Genomic DNA, 27,422 nt, shown 5'->3' with positions numbered 1-27,422 from the left:
TTTCTACTTTTTAAGACATTTTTCATATCTTAGAGACCTCCTCATACATGAAGATAAAGCCTTTTAAATTTCAAATTGTACATTTTCAGACACAAAGAAGAGACAAACCCCAAAAATAGAATCTCTTTGTTGTTATTTTATCAGCAAAAACACCTTGAAGCAGAAAAAAACTCTTTACACAAATATACAAATGTAAGACATCAGTAATCATTTCAAATTTAAACCTTAAATCACGGACATATTTTGCAGAGAGAGTTTCAGGACGAATTTTAACCATCAAAACAGAAATCCTGAAATGTGTTTGGAGAGGAAAAACAAGGAGGAAAATATGAGTGTAAGGTGAGGACGACCCTTCTATTATGGACGGAACTGGACAAGCCAGACGTGACGGAACCTACTCGCGTCAAGCTTTGAAGCTAAAAACACCATAAAAGAAAGTCGGCTCTTAATGACAAGCTGAACGTCTTTGGTTTGTCCAAAGAAAACTACATCAAACATTTGCTGAACAACTTTTTAACCGTTTCTGAATTGTGCTACTTGTGATGCTAACCATTAGCTTTAGCTTCTCCGTCTATTCAAGGTTATTAACCCATTATTTTCATTTTAATGTCGACATATTTCCCCAACTTCTCAAGTATGTGGATTTGCTAAATCTGATACTTATGATGCTAACCATTAGCGTCTCTATAAAAATGTAGCTAAACTTAGCTAATCTTTTTTTTATTATTATTGCCAACTAATCCCCTGAAGTTTTTGTTATCCTGCTGTTGATTTACAAGTTTTAATACCTGTGATGTTGACCGTTAGCATCTCTTTGTAAGGTTAGCTGCCTTAGCTAATAAATAAAATGTATTTTATTGCTGTTGTCGATTTCTACCGTCTGACACTTATGATGCTAACTATTAGCATCCCAATATTATCTTAGCAAGTCATTGCTATAATAGTGGTTTCTTCTTCAATCTGTGATGATGCAAAAGTTTCTATATTTCTTCTATTGTATTGTTGACGTATAAGTATGCTAACTTAAGAACTTGGATGATTGTGATGCTAACCATAAACAAATCACGTTTTATTTTGTAGTTGTTGTCGTTTTCTGATACTAGTGATGCTAACCATTAGCATCTTTATGCAAGAATAGCAGCTTTAGCTTATCATTTTCTTTACGTCGACTAAGTGATTTACTCTTGAAGCTAACAATTAGCATATGTCAAGTTAGCCGCCTTAGCTGATGGTTTCATGCTACAATCCCATGTTTCCATGATGAAACTAAAGTGTCGGCGTTTATCGATCACGTGTCGCCAACTTGTGTCACGTTAGTTTAACGACATCCAGAGAATGGTTAGCATCACCGTTAGCAAACAAACGCTCTCAAAAGCGGAGGAAGAAATGTCGCGATAAATCCGTAGAGTCAAAATAAAGGTACTCATCTGCAGAAGAATCTCAGAACTAAACACAAAGTTTCTTTCTCACGTGTCTCGACAGTGATCCGCACATGTAAAGTAACGACCATAAGTAACCATAGTAACGCTGAAAGTGACGCCGTTAATCATTGGGGTCGCGCTGAAATAGTTCCGACCTTTCACCCTTGATATTTACACATCAAGAATTTACATTTACAGAATATTTAAGAGCAAAAAAAAAATGTACATCGTCTTTAAATTTAATATAAACAACAGATCTGGAAAAATAATCTCTGCTGCGCCGACGGGGGTCGGAGTTCGCCGTGTTGAAGTGCTTTTTTTGTGTGTGTGTATATGTGTGTGTGTGTGTGTTACATCCGGGCTGTTGTGTCGTCCTCCTCCAGGCTGCTGCAGCAGTCCATGGTCTCGCTGCTGGGGACGGTGGGAGACCAGCTCTCCTCGAACACGTCGTCCTCGCTGCCCGTCTGACCACCACCTCCCTCCAGCTCCTCCTCCTCCTCCTCCTCCTCCTCGTCGCCCCCTCCCCTCGCTCTGCAGTACGCCGGGATCTCAACCACCACGTACTTCTTGGCCCAGCTACCCAGGGCCGCCCTCTGTCGGGCGTCGTTCCCGAGCGGAACCGACTCGGACCAGGCACCTGCAGGGAACCACAGAGGATCAAACGCTGCTTTTTTTAGAGGTGATGAGAAGAATCAGCCTTTGGGTTTTGAAGTATATCAGTGTCATCAGAGTATTTTTTTAGTATTTAATATATATATTTTTGAATAATTTGTATATTGAAAGGTTGATTCGTTTTTCAAATAATTTAATAAAGATATATATATATAAATATTTCCACAGCTTGACAGAGTCTAAGTCATGACACGAGAAAAAATTATACTAACTTGTAATAATTGTTTTTGTCATGTCGAGAGCTCCGTACAGTTTAATATTCCAATTCCGATCATTCAAAATTTTAATTTCCAAAATCAATATTGTCTGGTGGCGACAAAATTTGTATATTGAAATTTGAAAGAATTTAGAAAATTGTTAGTTATTGGAATTAAAATAACAAACTCTGCGTGTAAAACAAAATAACTAAATTTAATGTTTTATAAATAATTTAATACATAAAATCAATTAATTCAAATTAAACTATTTTTTAACACAGAGTTAAATATTCTAATTTCAATAATATAAGAAAAATCCATTTTCTAACTTCAATATTTTTCAATTCGTAGCTTCTTTTGATTTCAATAAAAAAACAAATGTTGGTATAACAGTGTCACCAGACAGTACCAATAGAGCACCGAGCTGCTTGATCGAACTTCCAGCCAATCACGCGACGCACAGACGATCATGTGACGAGGCACTGGAGCGTCAATCCATCATGGTGGATTTACAAAGAGACGATAAGTTAAACTCATGGTACAGCTAAGTGTAAATTCAAAAGTTAGATCGAGTAGCTCAGTGCTCGTTTGGTTTAGTCTGGTAAGACGGCACTATCATCTACATTTTTAATTTTATTATCTAAAGAATATATCTAAAAAAAATTGTAATCATTGGAAGTAAAATATCAAACTCAATTCGTAAGAAAGTTGTATTTATTTTTTAGATAATTTGAGTATTTAAAAAATAATTGAATGTTTAAAAATGAAAGACATTTCTATAAAAAAATAATAAGTATTAAAATTTGAATCGTTAAATTCCACCATTCAATTTTCTGATGTCACCGATTTAGAAAAGTGGTTCCGACCCGAGACTCACCTGGTGCCGCCGTGCCACTCTGGCCGGAGTGAGCCGGGGCGGGGGTGTTGAAGGGTCCGGCGGGGGAGGCCAGCTGGAAGAACTCCGAGCGAGGCAGTTGCGGGGACACGGGGAGGGAGTGACACTGTCGGCCCGGCAGCTGCTGCCAATAGTACGACCCCTCCAGCTGCGGCCCGGCGCCGGCGCGGCCCGAACCCGGGTCGCCGAAGACGCTGCCCGGCGGCGAGTGGAGGTCGAACACCAGCGAGAACACCGACTTGCTCGGGACGTCGAAGAACTTGATCTTGCCCCCGCACAGGTCCTCCCGGGCCGTGAAGGGGTTGATCTTGCGGGGCCTGGACGTCCTCGGGGGCGTGGGGGGGTCGTAGTAAGGGTCCTGGACGTCGATCTTCCTCCCGGACTTGCAGGCGAAGAAGTCCGACTGGCTGCGGCTCAGCCAGATGTTGCGTCGGGGCCGAGGGGACTTGGGCGGGATCTTGTCGTCCCGGAAGCCCAGCGGGTTCAGACGCTTGAAGCCCTGGATCTTCTCCCCTGCAACACAAACACACACTTCTGTTTGAGCGACTTTGTGCGTCTTCAGCGAGTTGTGCGTCTTCAGCGTGTTGTGCGGCGTCACCTTTGGACATGATCTTCTTGTCGTGGTCCCGCTCGTTCTCACACACCATCTCCTGGATTTTGAGGCGAGCCAGGATCTCCTCGAGGTGACGCACGATCTCCGGGAAGGACGGACGGAGCGACGGGTCCATCTGGAGGGAGGAGAGGATTTTCTATCAACTTAAACATGGAATAAAGTCAATACAAATATTTGTTGGGATAGAAATGCGGCATCATTTGGAGAAGACTTGAGAAAAGTGCTGTATTTATGTGACTCTTGATAACAAATATTATATAATGTTAAAGTAGAAAATGTCTCCGACAGTATATATATTGTATTAATATTACTTTCTTTAGTTCTTTGTTTAAAAAATGTATTTGACCTACTTTAGAAATATTTCTTGCTCTTCAAAATAATTGAATCAATAATTGAGATAATATTTACAAATAAATGTTTTTTTTGCTTTAAAAAAAAAAAGAATTATTTATGAATATTTTATTGGTGTACTTTTATACTTTTTTTTAACTTGTTTTACTGTGTTTTGTTATTTTTGCACTTCATTTATTTCACTTTTTTATTTTCCTTCGGCACTATTTTTTTTTGTATATTTTTGTATATATTGTTTATCCTCATCTATAATCCTCTTCTAAATTTTTTTTAACCCATTCCGAAGACGTCGACAGCCACAACACAAAGGATACCACAAACACATTTGTTTTCGGTCCTTCAGGTCACCTTGACCCAGGGAGAACACAAGGGATGCCACAAACACATTTGTTTTCAGGCCTTTGGGCCACCTTGACCCAGAGACAACACACAAGGGAAACCACAAACAAATTTGGGTCAAAATGAACTGAAGGCCTGAAAACAGAGACAACACAAGGGATACCACAAACACATTTGTTTTCAGGCCTTCGGGTCATCTTCACCCAGAGACCACAAAAGGGATACAACAAACACATTTGTTCTGATGGTGTCGAGAGGGACTGAAGGTGATCTTCGGGGACTAACTGACGGAGGAATGTTGTGGAAAGACTTGGAGGGTGAATTAAAAAAGGATGAGAGGAACGAGGGAATAAAAAGGAGACGTTGGTCGACGACTCACGTTGCAGCAGTTGAAGGCGAGCTGGAGGAAGTCTGCAGGACAGTCTCCGACCATGTGCTGGAACATGTGGTAGTCCAGACCGAAGTTCTGCAGGTCCGACAGTTGAGAAGAAGAAAGTATCACATAAAATACCAGGTGGAAAGAAAGTGTCTATAATTGACTTAAAATAACAATAATGATAGATTATAAATCAATAATTAATAATAAATTACATTGTTTCATCTCAGGACCATTTTCTCCTCTTAGCTTATGTTCATGACATTAAATTACATATTTAAGAGAATATTTAAAACAATATCAAACACACACGTGTGAATGAGTATATTATATATATATATATTTAATAATGCATTTTTAAAAACTAATAACAACAACAACATGATAAGTAATGAAATAAAAACAATTAACTAGTTTATATTAAATAGAGTTTTTGATAAAGTTAACACTGATAAATATTGAAAAAATATTACTAAATTACATCCTTAATTTTAAGTTGATCAAATTTACATTTTTAATTGAATAATTTACACATAATTTAAGTACAATATTGAATATATTTGTCTATTTATCATCAGTAAGTTGTGTTCAGTGACCTCGGTCCGCGGGAGGAAGTCGGGGTCGGCCTGGACTCGTGCGATGATCTCACACAAGATGATCCCGTAGGAGAAAACGTCGGCCTTAAAAAAAGAAAGGAAATTATTTCTTAATCTTTAAAAGAAAATGGTGATGAATCTTCTTCACCTTCTCGTTGTACGGCTCGTCTCGAAGAACTTCCGGGGCTATCCAGAAGGGGGAGCCGACCACGGACAGCTTCTCGGCCTCGGAACTATAGTTTTAACACAAATGTTTACAACTCAACAGAATAAACACAACCGAGTGAGGTGGTCATAATGTTATGGATAATCCACTTTGTTCCAATCCTCACTATAAGTGACATTTAAATATACATGGATTAAGTTGGATTAGCTAAATTGCTATTTTTAGTCTAATTAAACGTGTTTAAACGCAGGATAAACAGTTGAGTGGAATTATGGGGAAATTGCTCTTTTGAAACTAAAACAATAAGTTTCTTTAAATGACAAGTTCGTGGATAATCCTGGAGAGAATCGAGAAAGTGAAATAATCCCATCTGTGTGAGCGAACATGACTAATGTTGTCTGTAAATATGGAATTAAAGGATAAAAACACGAGATTAGGGAAGGAAAAAAAAGGGGGAATTCCGAGAATTCCTGAGATGAAACAGTGTCATCTGATAATCTGGCATTAACAGGGTGTCTGTTGTGATGGGTGAAGTTAGGAATAATCTGCTTGATGTGGAGTTAGCTGTGACATGTGAGGACTCTGAGGTCAGTTTATATAGATTTATTTCCGTACAGGTTGGTGGGAATCTTCTCCGCCAGGCCGAAGTCTCCCACCACGGCGCTGTAGCTGCTGTCGTCGCACTTGATCAGGCAGTTCTGCGAAGGAGAAGAAGACGCACGAGCGTCAGGAAGTTGCAGAACTCAGGAAATTAAAAGAAAAATATATTTTGTGATTGAGCAACATCTGGACCAGCGTCCACTTCCTGATCACATGACTCGTCAGCGACACTGTGAGCCAGTCGTACGAGCAGGAGACGCAGTCGAGAAAAGACCGTTAATGTCGTTATTCTTTCATTTTGTAGTTATTCATTTTAAGCATTTTTAAGAATTTTCTGTTTATTGAAACTTTATTCCTCATAATTAATTTGCAAAAATGGAATTAGTTAAATACAATTGAAACGACATATATAAATATAAATACTGTATATGACTACATTGAACCCTTTATTTCAATTGATACAATGATATACATATTTATTTAGTATCAATTTATTTTTTAATATGGTTATATTGCACATAAATCAAGTCAAATATTGTTTCCTTTTTAACTGAAACTGTAAACGTGAGTTTTGTTCTCCGACCTCCAAGTATATATATATATATATATATATATATATATATATATATATATAACTAAATGCACCCTTAATTCGATTTGATAGAATATGATGAAAATAAATATATAATGATTTTGCAATTCACTTTTTTGATGATCATTTATTGGCAAAAATGGAAATAATTATACATAAAAATGAATAAAATAGAAAATATACTGCATATAAAACTACAATGAACCCTTTATTTCATACAATCATATAAACATTTATATATATTTTTTTTTTATTTGGCTATATTGAACATTGAGTAAAATATTATTTTTTTATCTGTAACTGTAGAAACACAGTTGAGTTGTGTTGTCTGACCTAAATTTCACCCTAAATATCAGCTGATAGAAAAATTATACAAGGAAAAGAAAAAAATATAATCATTTTTGTGCCCTAAACCTATTAGATTCGTTTCCTTGTTATTCAATCACAGAAATAAATGTAATTTAATTAAATATTATAATTTTTATCCTAAAACTGTTGGTTCAATTAAATTATTTAAATTACATTTAAGCAATCTTTTAATTGAAATATATTTGTTGATTAAGCAACATTCTTATTTTATCCATCTTCTCATTTTGATTGAAAGAATAGAGAACAAATCATTCTATATTTAGACATTTTTCCACAGAACGCACCTTTGACGTGAGGTCCCGGTGGAAAATGCCTTTGCCGTGCAGGTAGGCCAGACCGCTGGCGATGTCACAGGCTAGCTTGACCCGAGCCGGCCAGCTCAGGTGTTTGTCGCTGTCCAGGAGCTGCTCCAGGTTCCCGCCGTTGATGTACTGAAGGAGACACAGAAGAAGAACCAGATGTGAACCAGATGTTCTCTCGCTCGAGAAGTTTCTGAGTAGCTTCCTAAATGTTCGTCTACTTTCTTTACAACGTCTACTTTTCTACGTTGTTGTTATTATTCTGAAAAGAACCAAAGGAAGCAAGAAGCAGCAGTTAGAAGCCATACAAGTCAACAACGAATCCTTCAAAACCTTCCTGAATCCAGATGGATCCATGAAACACCAACAACATCTTATCATCAGTTCATTCATTCATTCCTGAAAATATCAAGAAAATCTTTTGCATTGAGTTTTAAATCATGATATACAGGGCGTCCAAAAAAAGGGGAAATGTTGTCATCTACACATCATTTAGAAATATGTACAATTAAACATAACATTTTAAAGACAAATATTTTCACCTTTTTAACTGAAACTGTAAACGTAAGTTTTGTTCTCTGACCTACAAACATATATATATATATAAATGAACCCTTAATTCGATTTGATAGAATCTGATGAAAATAAAGAAATATATAATAATTTTGCAATTTTGCAAACAACTTTTTTGATGATCGTTTATTTGCAAAAATGGAAATAATTATGAATAAAATAGAAAATATACTGTATATACAACTACAATGAACCCTTTATTTAATACAATGATATATACATTTTTATTTATTTATTTTTATTTGGCTATATTGAACATTGAGTAAAATATATATATTTTTATCTGTAGCTCTAGAAACACAGAGTTGTGTTGTCTGACCCAAAACCAACGAATCCTTCAAAACCTTCCTGAATCCAGATGGATCCATGAAACACCAACAACATCTTATCATCAGTTCATTCATTCATGAAAATAATAAATGTCATCTAAATTTTGATGTTTACTTGTACATATTTCTAAACGATGTGTAAAGACCACTTCATTTAGGGACACACTATAGCATGTGTCAAACTCTGTCCCACCAGATGTTTGCTTTAAAGACCTAGTGACCTATAAAGATGTTCGATAAGATAAGGAACAGAGACTTTTTTTTTGATCAGGAAAGAAGATAAAATCTCTCAAAAAAAAAGACAACATTAGAGTCATCTGAGAATTATAAAAAAAAAAAGGTTATTTTTTGGCCCCTGACTTACATCATCAAAATATTTCGGGCCCCTTGTTTGATTGAGTTTGACACTGAGACTGACAAAATAAATTCGATTTCTTTTTGATCCCAGACCTGACCACAGATCTGTTAGAATCCAACCAACACCAAACCAAACCCTCCAGACCGTCACTGATGTTTCTGGGTTACAGACAGTCTGTATGGATCTGACGGCTGCTGGTTCCATCTCTCCGATGAGCGAACGGCTAAATTAGGGGTCGAAGCGACCTCCGGCCTGTCGGCTCGTCGGCTCCGATCCAGACGACTCGTCTGACCTCGTTGCAGACGCGCTAATCTCATGTCACGAATCACGACAAACTGGTCTGAGCCGTGAGGAGATGAAGGAGGAAATTGGGACATGTCAGGCTTGATGTTGGAGTGACGGGTGAGGATGGGGGGGTGAGGCGGGGTCTGAAGACTTGTTTCTCCACCAGGCTCACAAGAATCTCGAATCATCTCGAGTCGAAGGATCTTCCACACGGAGATTACATTTCATGACAAGCGAGGCCGCGGCTCTAAATAGCTTTTATTAAACATCTTTCGCTGGAACTCCCACATCCATTTGGAATTCGCAGGAAGCAGCGCTCGACATAAACAAGGCCGGGAATAGAAAAAATGCGCTGAAGTGGAAACTTTAAAGGGGATTTTTTTTCAGTCTAAAGCAATTTTGGAAATGAGGCGATTCAACCTCGACAGATCTGAACACGCTCGCAAAAAAAAAAGGCCTTTCCCACCATCATGTGTGTTATATACTGTATTATGATATTATATTTTTCATACGTCAACATGGACCCTTTTAAAATGTGTCTCCAAAAACTGATTTGCCACATTCTTTATTGACACTTGTGCACGGACATCAAGTTATTGAGGAACAAAAGTGATTGTTCTTTTTAAAAAAAACAGCAATTATAATAAATGTATTTGATTAATTGTTTAAAGATTGCTGGAGGAAATAAAATATATATAATATTAAAGCAAACACTTCCCTTTAATAAAATAACAGTTATTCTCTATAATAATAATGGAAATAATACTGAAATTCGAGGAAAAAATTTAAACAAGTTAAAAAAAAGGCAGATATAAATGTATATTGAGACGATTGTTAAAATAATATATATATTATCTTAAGAAAAAGGTGGTTTAGCAAAAGAAGTGTCAAATATTTAAAGAATCAGAAAAGACAAAATTCCAAATTAAAATGAAAATGAATTTTGTTTAAAACGCGCAAATGTTTAAATATGTCTTGACTGTCAAATATGTCGAGTTCAACACATCAGTCGACGTCTACCTCCGACCGTGACGTGTGAGGGGCTGGAGAACATTCCTGTGGAGACCTTCAAAAGCAGATCTTCAAAGGCCAGACGAAGGAACCGGAGGAAGAGATTTCATCTCTCTTTCATCACCTGCTGCCTGATCGGCCGTTGAAGACGATTGAGAAACAGTTTTTTTCTGTCCATCAAGTAGACTTGATAAGGAAAACTTAAAAGTAGCAACAACTGAGAAACGGATTACTAGACCTCCGATAGATCGAGGTCCATCAGGAAGCAATTCAGTCTCTGAGAGAAGCCTCTTGATGAAGAACCCCCTACAGGAGTGTTGCACTCTGGGTAGACACACGACGGCATCATCCGTACAAGCGTACATCTGTACTTTAGGAAATGAGAAACATGGAAATGTGAAACATGTGTGATTTGACTCGAGGAAACAAAGGGTCCTTGTTGACGACTGGAAGCCGCTCCAACCACCAGACAATCCCACCACGGGTCGCCACGTTTCTCTCAAGGCCGGAGTGCAATTACGATGGCGGTTCCAACGAGGGGGGACAGGGACTAGGATGTCACATGATGAAAAGGTGCCTCTGCCCCTGGAAAACCACCCCCAACGTTCATGACGAACCCATGAATGAAGTGCTTTCTCTTGCAAGGGACAACTATAGAAACTATTACTGTTCGTTCTTTGAGGTTTTACTGATGTTTTTAGTTGTGCGATGAATTTGTTATCATTTAAACAAATGGGTAAGGCTGGGGTATCGAACTCGAGACTTCCTCTTACTAAAAATGTATATTTATTAAATAAATAAAATTGATTTTTGATACCGTATTTTCCGTTTTGCTTAGGAGCAACAGCCTGGAAGGATTTCTCTCCTCTGGTCCTGAACCGTGTTCAGGAACCATCAGTAGATTCTGTTCCACAGACCTCAGAGCCCGAGCTGGGGTGTAAGGCTGGATCAGATCAGTGATGTAAGGAGGAGCCTGACCATGAAAGTAAGAACCAGAATTATAAGTTGATTCTGAAAGAAACTGGAAGCCAGTGAAAATGTAAGATGAGTCACATCCTGTTGGCACCAACATGAAAGAAACGACGTTAAACATTAGCTCATGTTACTCACATCAAACATGTGTGGCTCACGCTCCACAAACACTAAGGTTTTTTTCATCCATTAACCTCAACGGTGCGTTAGAGTGCGAGCATCTGTGCGAGGCTTCCTTCTCTACTTTCAAGGCTCCACGTGGGAGTCGAATAACCAAACAGCGCGAACCTGCTACCGGAGTCTGAACATTCAGTTTTGTCTGGACACAACAGGATCTGTTTACACCGCCGCAGGAAAACAAGACCCGCCGCGGCGCGTCTGCTCTCGTCCGTAACGTTACCAACACTCTTTGGACAAAGTTGGTCTTTGTCGGCGTGAAGATGGCGATATTTAAAAAGTGCGCCCGGGAGCATCGTAAAAGCAGATGAATACAGTTGTTTATCTGGAGGTGCATGTCGTGAACGCTGTACGTTCTGCGATGATTCTGCACACAAAGAGTCGTTTGAACAGTTTGTGACGAAGAATCGCCTCAAGCAGTCGAAGAGACAAAACATCTATAATTAGGACAAAAGCGACAGTAAAGTTTATTAGTCGATAAAAGTATTTTCTTTGCAGTCCAGACTAAACAAGATTCATTTCCGTTTATATATTTAGCAACCAAAGCATCTTCCAACTCCTTATTTCGTTTTTAAAACTAGTGACTCCCAAGGACGGTCCCGGGTGGCATTTGAGGCCTGTGAGCTGGTTTTATGTGGCTCTCGTTCTCCATTAACCAAATATTAATTAACCGTAAAATTAAATTAAATTAAATTAATAAAGTAAATATCCCATCAGAGAAATGGAAAGACCCCAAAGTTCTCTTCCATCCTGCTATGGGTGCCAATGTAAGGAGGATGGATTTTATTTATTTACTTTCTTTATTTTCCTTCATTTATAAGAATATATTTCTATTTAAACATGTATATATTTAAAGCTTACTTGAGATTAGTTTATGCAAGTGTACTATGAGCCATATTTTAAATGTAACTGCACATTATCCTTTTAAAATAAACTGAACAAACATTTTTTAAATTCTTTATTTCGTTAAAATTATTGATGTTTATTATATTTGTTATTTGTAGCATTCAATAAAAACAACAACTGTTAATCTCATCTTTTACTAACAAACTTTTAATAAATGTACTTCTTTTTAAAAAGTGTATAAAAAAAAAAGGCATTCAAACATAAAAGTAGAATTATTTCTTTCTTCGGGTACTAGATCATATATTAAGAAAAAAAGGTTGGTGACGTATGTAGATACAACTAGGATGAAATATAGAGCTTAAACATGTATATAATTGATTGTAGTATTACTGCAGTAACAACAAGTTCTGCTGGACCTTTTCATGTGTGACCTTCTCAACCTCACTGACAATTACACAGTATGATGCTAAATTTATTCGCCGAGAGTCTTTGCACCAGAAAGTTTTCCCTTTCACAAACACACTCCCACACACACTTAAAAACACACACACACACAAGTTAAATATAGGTTAAGAGCAGCCTTAAAATACTGCTCTCTGTAACTCTAACGCTCCAACATTCGGCATCACGGGAGAATTTCATTAGCGGTTTGTTTCCTCCTCTCACTTTCAGGCACAAACAAACACAGCTTATGTAACAGTGACAACATCTCGTCCTCCATTTTACACTGATGAGGACTTTTCTATTTATGTTTCCCCCGTGTTACTGCAGTAATAACACCAGTAATACAATCGTACTCACAGAACTAATACAGTTTATATAAAGTTTGTAGTGGGGTATTTGGGTATTTTTAACTAAACAAAACTTTATCTTTGGACAAACAAAAAGACGGCTTGAAATGCAGGGAAGTCCGTCAAACTAGACTTTGAGTTCAACGATAACTCAAGACAAAATATTTATAGATTTGTATACAAAAAAGACCAAAACAACCGTAAAATCTTAACCCAAGGCAAACACACAACCCTTGACGGACCAATACGAGTCAAAGCCGAGTCAGAAATAAAACTCAAAACAAAATTGGAAACAAGATTTCATCACAAAACTAAAGGATGTTAAAACAGGTCAACAAAGAGTCAAACATTATTTCATCATCGAGTCAGTCAAGATTTAGCCTTTAGATAGTCAACGTTAGAAAGAATTCAGTCAAACAGAGGAAGTGACCTCTTACCTCAGTCAAAGCGTGGAGTTGACCCTCATGAACGCAAACACCTTTGAACCTACAAAAGACAAGGAAAAAAAAGAAATTTAAACTGAGGAAAATGTCCTTCTTCAGATGAATTCCCGTTTGTTTTCGTGACTACTTTTGTCTCAAGTGTGTGTAGTGATTGGTGGACGTGTTTTTGACCACTTGTGTAGTTTTTTTTTTAATAAAAGCAGTGTTTCTCTAGACGAAGAGCGACAAAGCCGCGGAACAAAATGTTTCCAGCGGACAAGACAGGGCAAGAAATTTGTGCTAAAACAACATAACAAGGGCTTCACCTGCATTCCTCACATTTATCGTCCACGTCTCTGATCTACACAAACTATCTTGTGTGTCTTCATGGGTAAGTTTGAGGTTCACTATGTGTTACTCTATTTTAAGAGGAGAGAAAGAGTTTTTGACCAAATATAGAGGCAAAATTTAGGCCAAATCTGGGACTAGTTTTTTTCTTCTTACATATAACAATGTCTGTGCTTAAGATAAGATAAAGGAAAAGAGATTATTAAAGGCTACTTATAGGCAGACATCTACTACGAGTCAAAGTAATGACAAAGGAAAGAAGTTTGTGTTGGAAAATGTTTAAAGAAAATGTATTTAGATGAATCAAAACCACCAGAAATGAAAAGAAAATATTTAAATACTTGCTGTTTTTGAAGTAGGTTAATGACATGTTGATCTTAATGACATTTACACAACGATTTTAAAACGACGTGTCAAAAACAAACATTAAAAACCGTTGGGACACAATGAGGCCCGAATATAATCCAAGAGCTTTAGAGTTCAGGATCCATTTATGATGAAGATTTTCAACTTCTGAATCCAAGAAAAAAACTATTACAGCTTGAAATGAACACAAGAAAACATAAATTATAAGACTTGATAGTGACTTTAAGAGCCAGTATTGGACGTGTGAGACGACTCAAGATTTCACCAAAGTCTCTCAGTCGAAGATGAATTTCGTGGCTGTGAATAGAGGAAGTTAGGAAATCCCTGCAGTCAACGGTAGTTTCAAGAATGGATAATCTCGACATCATTTCTCAACTCTTGGTCGTTGTATTCTTATCGCACGTTCTCCTGATATCGCACACTGCTGCACTCTCTACAGCATCTGCACGCGTGTTTGTGCGTGTGTGGTCAATAACACATCCATAACACTCCCAGTCCCACCAAACCAGAATCACCCTGCGGGTCCCACACATGGACTCCAGCTCACAATGCTTGCCTTCAGTGTCGCTTGTTAAACATGCAGAAATACATAACGCGGCCCACATGTGGCCCCCTGACAGAGACGCCATTGTAGAAGACAGTGTTGCATGTTTGTGCGTGAAATAACACACTTTCACGGTTGTGTGTTCGTGAAAGGAGTTCCCTAGATGAACGCACACAAATATGTCTGGCTTTGAATCATTATGAATCACACAGAAATCGTGTTTATCTTGACTTATCAATGTTATTTCAGATGAAAAGTCAGTTTGTACATGCATTTGAATATAGGTTTTACTTCCCTGTACATGGACGTGTACTACAAGACATGATCCAAGATAAGTATTTGAAATGGTTGCAGAAATAAGAGATAGATAGCGATGTTAGTAGTGGTAAAAACAAGTGTGTAGATAGTTGAGTGTTAATAGAGTTATAAGGTGGGTCAGGAAAGGGGGTTTATTTGAGTTAGAAGACTAGTTGTTCAGGGTTTTATCACATGTTAAAATCCAAAACCATAAAGAAATCATGGTGTAGTTTCAGTTCAGGAATGTTTCAAGTCCTACCAGAGCAGCTAGAAATCACTTTCCCACGTTCGTTTTATTATTATTATTATTATTAATGTTTATCAAGTTTTAAAGTTTATTTTATTATCAATCAGATTCATGATCTACAAATTCTTCGGTCATTCTGGTCTGTGTGTGTTAAAAATATGTTAAAATATGAAGTAAAAAAACAACAACATTTGAACCTGTCAACAAGTAAACAATACGTTGTTAGTTTGATTATTTATGTCAGTTTAGACTTGTTAATGTTACAAAGTTGAAACATCAACTGGAGTGTTTTGTCCTCGAAAATTAGCAGTAATGTATAATAATGCATTATTATTATTATTATTGTATAATTCATCTTTGAAAAAAGGGACAAAGAAACTCATAATTATGACAATTCTACAAACACAAAACCAAAAATAAACCCATGTGTGTGATTCACGAAACATAATTAGGATCATAGTGAGGAAACTAATCTTCAATGCTTTAGATAAACAAACCCTTAACTCCCAAGAACATCATACGCAGATGTTTCATTTCAAATTGACTTACGGTCCACCGTTGCCAACCACTGAGCTAATAACCCGTCAGATCTACTTCTAATAAACCAGGAAAAAAAAAAAGGGATTTTAATGAGCGTTTATCGTTGAAGATACACGTCTGTAACTGGATGATAAATACCTGCACACTGGACACACCTCAGACAAAAGATTGTTGTCCTTCTATTCAGGAGATATAAAAACAAACCCTTGTTTATTCTAGATGTTTCTAAATAATCTCTGTAAAGCTCGGTGAGTGCGTGAGCGAGCGCAGGAACCAGCCTTTAACAAGGCCTTTGGATTAGTGACTCAGTGGTTCTGTGAGTCAGTAATTACCTCTAATGGATTTGTTGTAGCAGATTTATCCTGTTTTACAAGCTTCTTGTTCGGCGATTACACAATGATCAGCCAGCGTGACCGAGACTGTAATCATTTCACAGTTGTTGTTATAAGGACGACTCCGACATGCCAACCTCCGCTGACACACTAGTTAATCTCTCAGCGACTTTTATACGACACATAGCAATTATTTTTTTCTACAATCAATCGTTTAAAGATTTCTGTGCGTTTTAATTTTATTTTTATTCTGGGATTCAAGTCTAGTATCTATATTTTAGACATTTTATTAAATTTTCTTTGTGCTTTTCTGTGATGGTTGAGTTTTTTTTTCACTGACTAGTTTAGTAGTAAAATAAAACGTGTCATTCTGTAGTTACATTTTATTATTAATTTTTTTCTTTTTTTGTGCATTTTTTCCCGTATAATTGTAAACTTATTTGTATTTTTCTGGAATTTCATATATATTTAGTTTTTTGTTGTTTTTTAAGTCTTTTTGTCAATGAAAAGTGACATGTTTCGTCACTCAAACTCCTTTTATGAACATTTTTATATGAATTCTATGTGTTTTTTTCCATGTTTTACCTCTTATTGTGACTTTTTATTTTTTATTTTCGTAGTTCAGGTAAGTTTTCATTCATTTGTGCATGATATTTCACTTTTGTTTACCTATAAATAAGCCTTTTTATACAAGAACTTTAATTTTAAAAATCACTTAAAAAAATTATTCAGTAGTTTTTTTTTGTTGCTGCTCATCATTTCTCTACCGTCGACCATATAGTCAAATAAGTAAGTAATAAAAAATATATATATTTCCTGCTTCATACAAATATCTTACAACATCTTAGCGTGACTCAGTCTTTTGATCCTAATCTTCATTTCGAAGTTGATCAAAGTGGTATTTAAAATACTTTGTTCAGTCTTAAAACGGATCTAAAAGCACAATAAACTCTGACTCAAGCTCTTGTTAACGGAGAAGGCTCTGGTTGCGAACTGTGCCGCCTGGTCAATGGCATCTATTCAGACCGACCTCGGCAAAGGAATACGACACTCGCACAAGTCAACTTCTTCGCCATTTGCCCGATCCAGTCAAACCCTGGGGGCAAAAGTTACTTAAAAACCCTTTCATCTGGTGACGTGTCTTGGCGTAACTTTGTTTGTCTTCCGGATAATGAATTACGGCGACACCCACCTGAGTATTTGCGGGTGTGACAGGCGGTTCATGAGCTGGACTTCTCGCAGCATGTTGGCCCGGTTGCTGCTTATCTTGTTCTTCTTTAGAGCCATGACTTGACCCGAAGCTCGATGACACACCTGGGACACAAGCGGCGACATTTTTTTTAATTTCTGATATGCAATGAGAAACAGAAACAGTTGATTTCAAAATATTGTGAGTGTGTCACGTTGTTGCTGAGGCATTAACAACACAAGAGAGGAAGTAAAGAAGTGAATCGAGGTCATCCTCTGCCGCTGACCGGCCGTGACCAGCATCTGTGTCCAGTAAGAGGAAAATCAATGGTGTATTAGTGAGGGTGGAGTGTTGGTTGTTATCGTTTCAGCCTCTGGAAGATCCAGTCCAGGAGAGATGAGATCATTCGTCTCTACAGAGAAATGTTCTCTCGACCTCTAATGGACACTTCCTGATAACTGTTCCGTTGATCTGAGGTTTCTGACTTCCTCTTAACAAACGCACACATTAAAAAAAATGTCAACCACATGTTTATTTGACAAACACGAGATGAGACTGACTCATCAAAAGTTTTGCAATCATTTTTAAGCTAAAGAGACTTTACTTTATTGGTAAACATGCCAAACAAGTGCATGAGGAAACCTTTAAAATCCAGATGGAACTACACAACAACACCAAAAGTCAAATCATCTGAGGACAAACACTTTAAAATAAGTCCATTACTATGACTTTCATAGTATTTTCCTGATATAAATGTGAAGTATTTACTTATTTTTAAATATTTAACCACGCAACTAGCCAGGGTTTTTTTTGTGGTAACTGCACGGTTTGAGGGCATGAAGCTGAATGAAACTGATAAAGGTTCCCCCTTCAAAAAGTGCAACAGTGTACAATATGTGCATCATTTTTTTTTAAAGTCAAAGTGAAGTTCAAGTTCAATTTTTGTTCAGACGGTGAAACAGCTTCCTCGTCTCAGATCAAGTTCAAAAGAAGGAGGTGGGACGCTCGGAGCAGCTCCACCACAGCACGGCAGAAACAACGGATTCCACTCCTCCCCCACGTCGGTCTATCCTTCTGCCGACCTCCCCCCATCCCTCACTCTTCATACACCCCCCCCATCTGCATTCGTCCTCATCCCCCTCTTCCATCTCCAAACTGTCTCTAAACAAACCCTCGTCCTTCACAGGAATCCGGAACTTTTTTTTTTTTCTTTACTGGATTTCGACTCTCGAGTCGCGACTTGTAGAAAAAACTCCCTCACTTTTTTTTTTCCTACTTCAGTCTCTACTGAGAAAACATCTTAGTATTTTTCGATCACCTTCTCTATGAGTAACAGTCTTTAAACTACGGAGTTACAATGGTTACAACGTTTTTCATCCATTCATTCTCATCCAAATCTGTTTGTAAAAAAAGGGTTTAATTTTTTTTTGGGAGAACTTGAAACACCCCTGAATCGAAAAATAAAGTGTATTTCTCTCTGATGGTTTTGACTCAGGCACGTGAAACAACACTATCCTTCTGGCTCAAATAAAATCCCTTTCAGACTGAACTCTAGAATCAAAGTAGGGTTGATGAGATTCTTTTTTCAATTCAAGAGAGTATTTTGGGGTCTCGCTCACGAGTCAAGGAAGGATTGAGTGAAGAAAGAGCTGAGCTAGAAGACAAAGCAGATGATAGATTGTGTCTTAATTGTGATCTTTAGTTTCTAGTGACTCAAGAAGGAGTTTTCTCTCCAGTTATCTCGACTATCTATCATCCAGGAGAGATTCGGATCTTCAAAAGAAAAGCCAATTGATGTTCCTTGAGATCTTGTCAGGATGTTTCCTGGATGGATTTTTATTGAGGAGTCCATAGGGCAAACCCAGGACCCATTAGTGATGGAAACTTTGATTTAAAGCGTACCACAAAATGGGATGTTGTATTATTTTCTCTGACAACTATTTACAAGAGTATAGTCTGATGTAAACAAGTAGTTTAGATGGACAAACATTACGTTTTTAAGAGGCAAGAGTCAAACAAACAAAGGCACTGAACTTCATCTCTGTGTTTTGAAAATGATGACAGCAACTCTGGTTTTCCTCACTGAACCCCCCCCCCCCCACCTTCCACTCTGACACTGGTATTGTTGTTTACCCACGCTGCTCTGCAGTTCACGCCGCCACAACAACACAATGAGCTGCAGTGTTCACGCCGCCCGCAGTGATGGGGTGTTTGCCACAGGACAACCGACAGACCCAGAAGACGACAGAGCCGAATAAAAGGCCGGTTCAAAACCACTTTATGGGCTTGTTGATCAAATCCACGTCGCTCATATTCAAACGGCACATCGGTCCGTCATCTGTTGCAAATGTAATGTTATTTTGTCTCTTTTTCTAAGATACATTTTATTAAAAATAAGAAACTTTATTTTTTAGCTGCTGTTGTAGGACTCGAAACATTCCTTAACTAAAACCAAACTTATAATAATTTATTTTTTGTTTTGTTTCACATGTCTGAGTCAAAAGCAACACTGAACAATAAATAGTATTTTAACTCAAATAAAAGCCCTTTTTGACCCACTTTTCAACTCTAATGAACCATCTACAACTCACTTCATCTCACTCCCTCTCACTGAACTCATCAACGCAGCTGCGATAATTTAGAGATTTGTTTTATTTATTTAGGTGTTCCCCCTCATTTTCTGCAACCATTTGAATTATTTTTTTTGGAGTGTGCTGATCGAGTTCAAATACAGAGACGTAACTCTCTATTCAAACATATACAAACTGACCTTTTCCTTGCAAGATCCAAGGGCTACTGATAAGTCAAGATAAGCATGTTCCTTGGAAAACTGGCAGAGCTATGAGTGATGATATCAAACTTAGGTGTTCTTAAGTATTTTAAAATAATCTTGTTTATGATAAAAGTAAGGTATGATTAAGTGTATTCTCATAGATGCCTTCAGAGTGTGTGTGTGTGTGTGTGTGTGTGTGTGTGTGTGTGTGTGTGGGGGTGGGGGGGGGTGTGTGTGTGGTTACCTCCTTTCATGAACACAAGGGCAAGTGTGTGTTAATTAATGCACAAACATTAACACTGAACCTCTCATTCAAACTAACTTTCTAACTCAAAAAACACTCTCAGAAACACACTACGCACTTGTTTTATGCTTCAGCTCAATCCCCCTCAGGGAACTCATCAGCGCCCCCAGTGTGTGTCCGCTGGATACTTGGCTTTAGACTCTTTGCACTTGAACTCACATAAGACAAAAGGTCCACAACACACCTCTCTTTGTTATGCCCTTCTTGACTTAATAGCGTACGGATTAACTGCTCTTGTTATCTTAGCGTCTTCCTGACGCTAAACATCGGAACCTGCCGTCACATGACGGTCCTTCGTAAAGTAAACAGGCCGCCGTCGTCAGTCTTTCCACTACTTTCATTGTGACGCGATCAAACTAATACGCTGCCCTCGCTAACCTATGGTTGTCGTCGCTACATGGAGAAACCAGACGCGCCACAAGCCACATGAAGGTTCAGATAGGACTCTTTTTTTAGGAACATCCTGTCACACCAGGCGGCACATCCACCCAACATTATGGGTTTCCCTTGAGAAAGATGTATGGTGTGGTCCTACACAGCGCCATCTACTTTTAGACTGGAGTGTTTGAGTCAATACAACTCTGTGGAAAAGAAGCCACATTTAAGGCATGGGGCTAAAAACTAATTTAAAGTGAACCTCTGTTGCCGATAATGTGAGCCACAAAGATTTGTTCATTAGTTTCCATTAGCTATGCTTTTACATTTTTCTATTAAGTCAATATTTTTATCCAGAATTTGCAAATAGATGGGAAAGTAGAATCATTAATGTCAGAGTTCAAGTGGGACGATATTACAAATCCATTGTTGATAACCTAGAGGTAATATATGTGGAGTTAGCATTACTGTAGATATATTAGTAGTTAACATAACCGTAGATATATTAGTAGTTAGCATTACCGTAGATATATTAGTAGTTAACATAACCGTAGACATATTAGTAGTTAGCATTACCGTAGATATATTAGTAGTTAACATAACCGTAGATATATGTGTAGTTAGCATTACCGTAGATATATTAGTAGTTAGCATTACCGTAGATATATAAGTAGTTAGCATTACCGTAGATATATTAGTTGTAAGCATTACCGTAGATATATTAGTAGTTAACATAACCGTAGATATATTAGTAGTTAGCATTACCGTAGATATATTAGTAGCTAGCATTACCGTAGATATATAAGTAGTTAGCATTACCGCAGATATATTAGTAGATAGCATAACCGTAGATATATATGTGTAGTTAGCATTACCGTAGACATATTAGCAGTTAGCATTACCGTAGATATATAAGTAGTTAGCATTACCGTAGATATATTAGTAGTTAGCATTACCGTAGATATATTAGTTGTAAGCATTACCGTAGATATATTAGTAGTTAACATAACCGTAGATATATTAGTAGTTAGCATTACCGTAGATATATTAGTAGATAGCATTACCGTAGATATATAAGTAGTTAGCATTACCGTAGATATTAGAAGTTAGCATTACCGTAGATATATAAGTAGTTAGCATTACCGTAGATATATTAGTAGATAGCATTACCGTAGATATATAAGTAGTTAGCATTACCGTAGATATATTAGTAGTTAGCATTACCGTAGATATATAAGTAGTTAGCATTACCGTAGATATATTAGTAGTTAGCATTACCGTAGATATATTAGTAGTTAACATTACCGTCGATATATTAGAAGTTAGCATTAACATAGATTTATTAGTAGTTAGCATTAACATAGATATATTATTAGTTAGCATTAACGTAGACATTTTAGTAGTTAGCATTACCGTAGATATATTAGTAGTTAGCATTAACGTAAATATATTAGAAGTTAGCATTACAGTAGATATATTAGTAGTTAGCATTACCGTAGATATATTAGTAGTTAGCATTACCATAGATATACTACTAGTTAACATTGTCATAGATATATTAGTAGTTAGCATTAGTACTAGATTTTCAACAGCACTGTATCAATTTTTTCCCCACAATAATTTAACATATTTAGAATTAATATGAAACTATTTAATTTGTTCATTTTAGTGTTTCAATTGAACTTCCTGCCAATAGATGGCAGCAGTCGTAACGTCCTTCACAGCTAAAGGAACAACTAAATCCTAGCGATGACTGAGGACTAGAGGATACTCCAGACGCTTTTAAAGCTGATGTTTGGACATATTTTGGTTTCAAAACAAATGACGACTTCGTCAAGAGTCATGTGGTCTGTAAATTCTGCAACACCAGAGTCAAGTACTCAACAATACTAAAAATATATCCTTGTTACTACAGTATCGATATATATACTGCGATGTATTATATCGTTGCCCCTGTTATCGAGATATGCATCATATCGCCAGATACTTACGATGAGCATCGGAGTGTAACTCTACACTGTCAAGACCGTTTTTCTCAAACCCACCTTGTAGACGTCAGAGAAGAATCCAGAGCCGATCCACTCGCAGCTGAAGTCGTCCAGGCGGGTCAGACAGGAGAAGGCACTGATGAGCGCCCGATAGGACGACGGCCACACCCGGTTCATCTGGAAACACCGAAAAGATATGAGCTCAATCTCACTATAGAGGAAGCTGACGCTTCTTATACATACCTGCGAGGGCGGGCCCACGCCCATCTCGCATCCCCCTACGCCGCCTATACCGTCCCGGTCCTCCGTGAAGCGGTCGGGTCTTGTCGGGAATCCGGCGATGGAGTTGCGTTTGTTCCGATCCATGGCGAGGTCGTAGACGGTGATGCCAGTGCGGGGGCCGGTCGTCTGCGGGACACCCACATGACAGGAACGCCGGGTCGTTGTGACGGCGCCGACGCTTCCACGGCAACGACGGGCGCTGGCTCGTCGCTCATAAACGTGATGAAGACGGTATCACATGGTTGACGGACGACCGGAGCCACAGGTGACCTGAGAACAACGAGAAAAAGTATATAAATGGAAGCTTTTCTTTAACGTTTTAACGAGTCGAGGTCGACTGAGCAGGTTCGGGATCAAATGACGACAATAAAGGGAGTTTGTTTCGTAATGAGCGCGAGAAGAGATTAAGTTCTGACCCGCTGGGCCAACACTGACTCAACACCGCACACAGATTTCTTAACTTTATACCCATGAGCAGCAGCTTGTTTTCCTCACGTCGTCAGGATACATTTAATTTCTCGTCTCTTAATAAGAGTCGACACGTAAAACGAGGAGCTTTCGCAGATGTGAATGTTTCACTTCACGGGAGCTGTTGTGTGTTTGTCCGCCAGGTCCTGGAATAAACTCTTCCAGATGATGTCGGGAAGTAGAACTTAAGATTCCCAGGTGAACTTTCGATGAGCTCATGGGCTCGGAAAAAAGACGACGGACGGTTTGAATCTCCTGGAGAACCTGGTTATTACTCCAGAGCGACGGCGACTTCAAACCAGAGCGAATTAACCAAAGACGACTCAAATACTTGACGTCCCCATTGGAATGGAAAGCCCCCCTGACCCCCCATAAAGATAGGCAAAAACCCAAGTCAGAGCAACCACCGATAGATATTTTTGAAATTCCGATCGAGAACATTTGTTAATATCCCCGAAAAGATTCCTCCTTCTGACCGCCATTACATCACCACATCGGACTCCCACAGAGTCCCGCTGACCTACTGAACAACTTCTGAGATCATTTTCTGCCCGAGTCACGTCCTTAAAAGGCTTTTCCATCCTCCTTCTCCGTCCTCTCTCCGGAGACACCTCGTTTTCCTGCGAGCGCTCAGACAGCGACGTTGAGAAATAACAAGCATCTGCGTCTTAAAAAAAAAAATGAAACCGCAGGCGGCGGTGTCGTATTATTGGAGGGAGGTTTAGAGTCCAAGAGCAACACGGTTCATCAACGTGGTGCCATCGAGAATAGATCAACAGATCTTGAACTCTGGGATTGGAGACAGCTGGCATTGATCGGCGAGTGTCCACCACACACACACACACATCTGAGGCGACACTGACCAAACGCACACAATCGCACACGCGTGAGGATGATTTTAACACTGCTGTGCTACACGCCAACCTCACATACAGTTTACCGCCTTTTTCGTCACCTTTTCAGCCACTATCAAATCTTATTTATTAGGCTTTCAAATCGTATTTTAAGTTTATCATAATTATTTTGGGGTTTATATTTTAATAAAGTGTGTGTAGAATAAAATAATTGTAATTTTTCTATTTACAATTAACAACCAAATATTCACCCAGTTTATTCATTTTTGTGTCGCACTTGAACCTCCGGACACTAGATGGCAGCTGTCATTATGTCCTTGGTGGCTAACAGAACAATACAATCCTGGAAGATCCCGGTGATGACTGAGGACGAGAGGATACAGTGGAATCCAGCTGTTTTTAAAGCAAAAATTACAGCGGCTAGGTTGCAGCAGTCGTAACATCCTTCACAGTTTATCCATCTATCAATAGGAACAATTTAATCCTGGCGATGACTGAGGACGAGAGGATACAGTGACTCCAGCAGCTTTTAAGGCTGATATTTGGACATATTTTGGTTTCAAAACAAATGAAAGCAGTTATGACTTCAGTCTAGAGTCATGTGGTCTGTAAATACTGCAACACCAGAGTCAAGTACTCGACAATACTACACATATATACTCATTACTACAGTATCACGATAAACTGCATTGTTGCCACTGTATCGTGATGCGTATCGTATTACCAGATTCTTAACAATATGGGACTCTAGGGGATGCAACAAGTCTTGAGGGACCTGGTTGCATCTTCTCAAGTCTATAAAAGGAATCGTTTGATCAGGATTAATTTTTTCTTTTAAGAAATCATTACATTTCAAAAGTTGCAAAGATATACATCAAGATAAAGATGTATGGATGATAACAAAAAGTTGTGTAATCATTAAGGAGAAAAATACATTAAAACATGAACGGACAATGATTAACAAATCCTTTTGAGCAAGCATGGCTTTTTTCTCATGGACCACAACTACACACCCTGCGCACATATTGGCCGATCCCGCCTTTTGACGCACCACAGCAAAGAGATTATCATGTGAAGGGTGGATTTCTAAAGCGGCCCGTCTTTATTTCGGGCCCTTAGAGTGCGGTTAGTCGCTTCCCCGGACCAGATGGGACATCTCTGGAGAAGCCCGGGGCCACATGTCTAAACGCTAGTTTAAGGGGCCGGAACACGACGCTCGTGAATAACAAGGCTGATAGAAAAAGGAAAAAAAAAAAGTCAGCCGTAAGTCAAAAGTGAAGCGATAATGAGAAGTGAGAAGGTTCCTCATGGTCACATGTGCTTTCAACAGCAAGTTTCATAAATAATAAAAAAAAACATGAATAACATGTCCTGACCTGCTGCTCGCTGAGTCGGAGAGGTTTTTGTTCTGATCTGCTCAAGAATGTGCGGAGAATAAGACGGGGATCTGGTCGCGCAGGTGAGTCGCGACCTCTTATCTGTCGACGATCACGAAGGTAAACTGCTGAGATACACGAGCCGCCGCATACCTGTCATTCCTCCAGGGCTCCGGATAATTAATAGAGAATGACTTGCAGGATTTTCCAAGGCTTAGGAATGACACACTTAACAGACACGTGTTGATATCGTCCCACACTTCTGCTGTGGACCGTAAAAAATTCCATCTTATTAATATCGCAGTTTTTTTCGGATAACCGGGGAATAATAACACATTTTTTGGAATAATACACTAAGCTATTCCACTCCAGTAGAAACATTAAAAAAAAGGAATGTTGCTTTGACACAAAGTAAATAAAAACACACCCTCTCATAGATCACCCTGCTGTATAAGAATATTATTATTGTAATTTCTATTATTATTATTATTATTATTGCATATTGGAGTAACTCTTAAAAAAAACTATATTTGAATTTATTGTAATGCCAATGTCATCACCGAGTCCAAGGACTGAATATCTAGAAATTGCGTGTGAGCAATTACATTTTCCTAAGGGGACAAATTTTATAAAATGTCTGTTGTAAGGGACCATCAAGCAAAAAGAAAGGAGTGAAAAGTATTAAAAAAAAGTAATAAAATATAGTGAAATCAACATTGCTTTGTATTTTATTTAACACTTTTTTAGATCTAAATCTCACATAGGAGGGGCAATAAATACTCGCAAATATGCCAAAAGTCCTTTAAACTAACAAAAAACTTCAGATGCAATTAGAGACTAGTAATGAAAAATCTAAATAAATATACATTAAAATGTTTTCAACATGATCTTTGACCTCATGAAGGTCACATAAAATTACAGTCAAAGAGTTGCATGTGAACCCTGGGCTGCAGCTTGTCCAGGTTTGCTGTAAGTACGTTTTATTATTCACAGACCAGGGTAAGTAAGTAAGTAAGTAATATATATTTATAGACCAGGGTCACAAAGCGCTTAAACAATCAGAACAATACCCAATAAAATATATACTTAAAAGGTCAAGATAACACCGATAACAACACACATCAGGGGTGAAAAATCCTAAAATAACTAGGCATTGCGAAGAACTTGAAAAAGGACCAAAAATATATATATATATATATTTTGTATTCAAAGAGTAACATGAATTTAACATTTAAAAACATGTATTATGCTGAGGGGCCCCTGGTTATAGGGTCAGTGCTGGATTCCCTGCTGGGGGTGAACAAGAAACTCAGTTAAACATTGGTACAATTGGACTAGGTACTGACCACTGCAGACCATGAAAACACAAGAGGATTTACTAAGACTTTATAAAGATAAGTAACGACTCTGATGCATTCAAGTGATTTAAAATCCCCAAAAAGGATTTGCAATACATTTCTAAATAGTTTCTAAATGAAAATGTACGAGTTTGAGGTGTAGTCGGAAGTGGAAATATTGATAACGGAAGTCTTGACTTTATTCGCCACAACGATAAGAAGTTCAAAGTTACCTTCTTGCGTCCAGGCGTGACCGTCGACGGGAAACGTGGAGGAAAGTTCCATTCCTTTGAAAACGAAGTTTAATTTTAACTGAACCAAGATACGAGAAGTTCGTAGAGAGTTAGCCGAGCAGCTAACAGTTGCTAGTTTTGTCAACAAAACTCAGACATTAGCTTTTTTTTTTTTTTTTTTGGTCCAGAAAGTTCCTCCAACAGTAACTTTCCTGCGAGTGTGTCCACTTTCCTCGAGGGTGGAATTCCGCGTGGACACGACAAGCGTCTCTGGAGCGATACGTCTCCTCACATCTGCGACGCTTGTTGTGTTTGACAG

General features: G+C 38.2%; 1 protein-coding gene across 1 annotated transcript; it reads right to left on the bottom strand.

Moving 5' to 3' along the window:
* Positions 1-116: 116 nt before the first annotated feature.
* tesk2 (testis associated actin remodelling kinase 2) lies at positions 117-27,422 on the bottom strand. Its single transcript, XM_087810316.1, has 13 exons — positions 27,104-27,422; positions 22,797-23,105; positions 22,611-22,730; positions 17,117-17,238; positions 13,266-13,314; positions 7,472-7,618; positions 6,242-6,324; positions 5,609-5,693; positions 5,461-5,544; positions 4,868-4,954; positions 3,784-3,913; positions 3,168-3,698; positions 117-2,058 (listed from the first exon to the last, which is right to left on the bottom strand). Exons 2-13 carry the CDS (start codon positions 22,917-22,919, stop codon positions 1,772-1,774), a joined length of 1,848 nt encoding a protein of 615 aa, XP_087666442.1. The 5' UTR covers positions 22,920-23,105; positions 27,104-27,422; the 3' UTR covers positions 117-1,771.

This window comes from Callionymus lyra, chromosome 16 (assembly GCF_982586985.1).
Source record: "Callionymus lyra chromosome 16, fCalLyr1.hap1.1, whole genome shotgun sequence".
Taxonomy (NCBI): Eukaryota; Metazoa; Chordata; class Actinopteri; order Syngnathiformes; family Callionymidae; genus Callionymus; species Callionymus lyra.
Note: the sequence above shows the minus strand (reverse complement) of the source record. Positions and strands in the feature narration are given on the sequence as shown.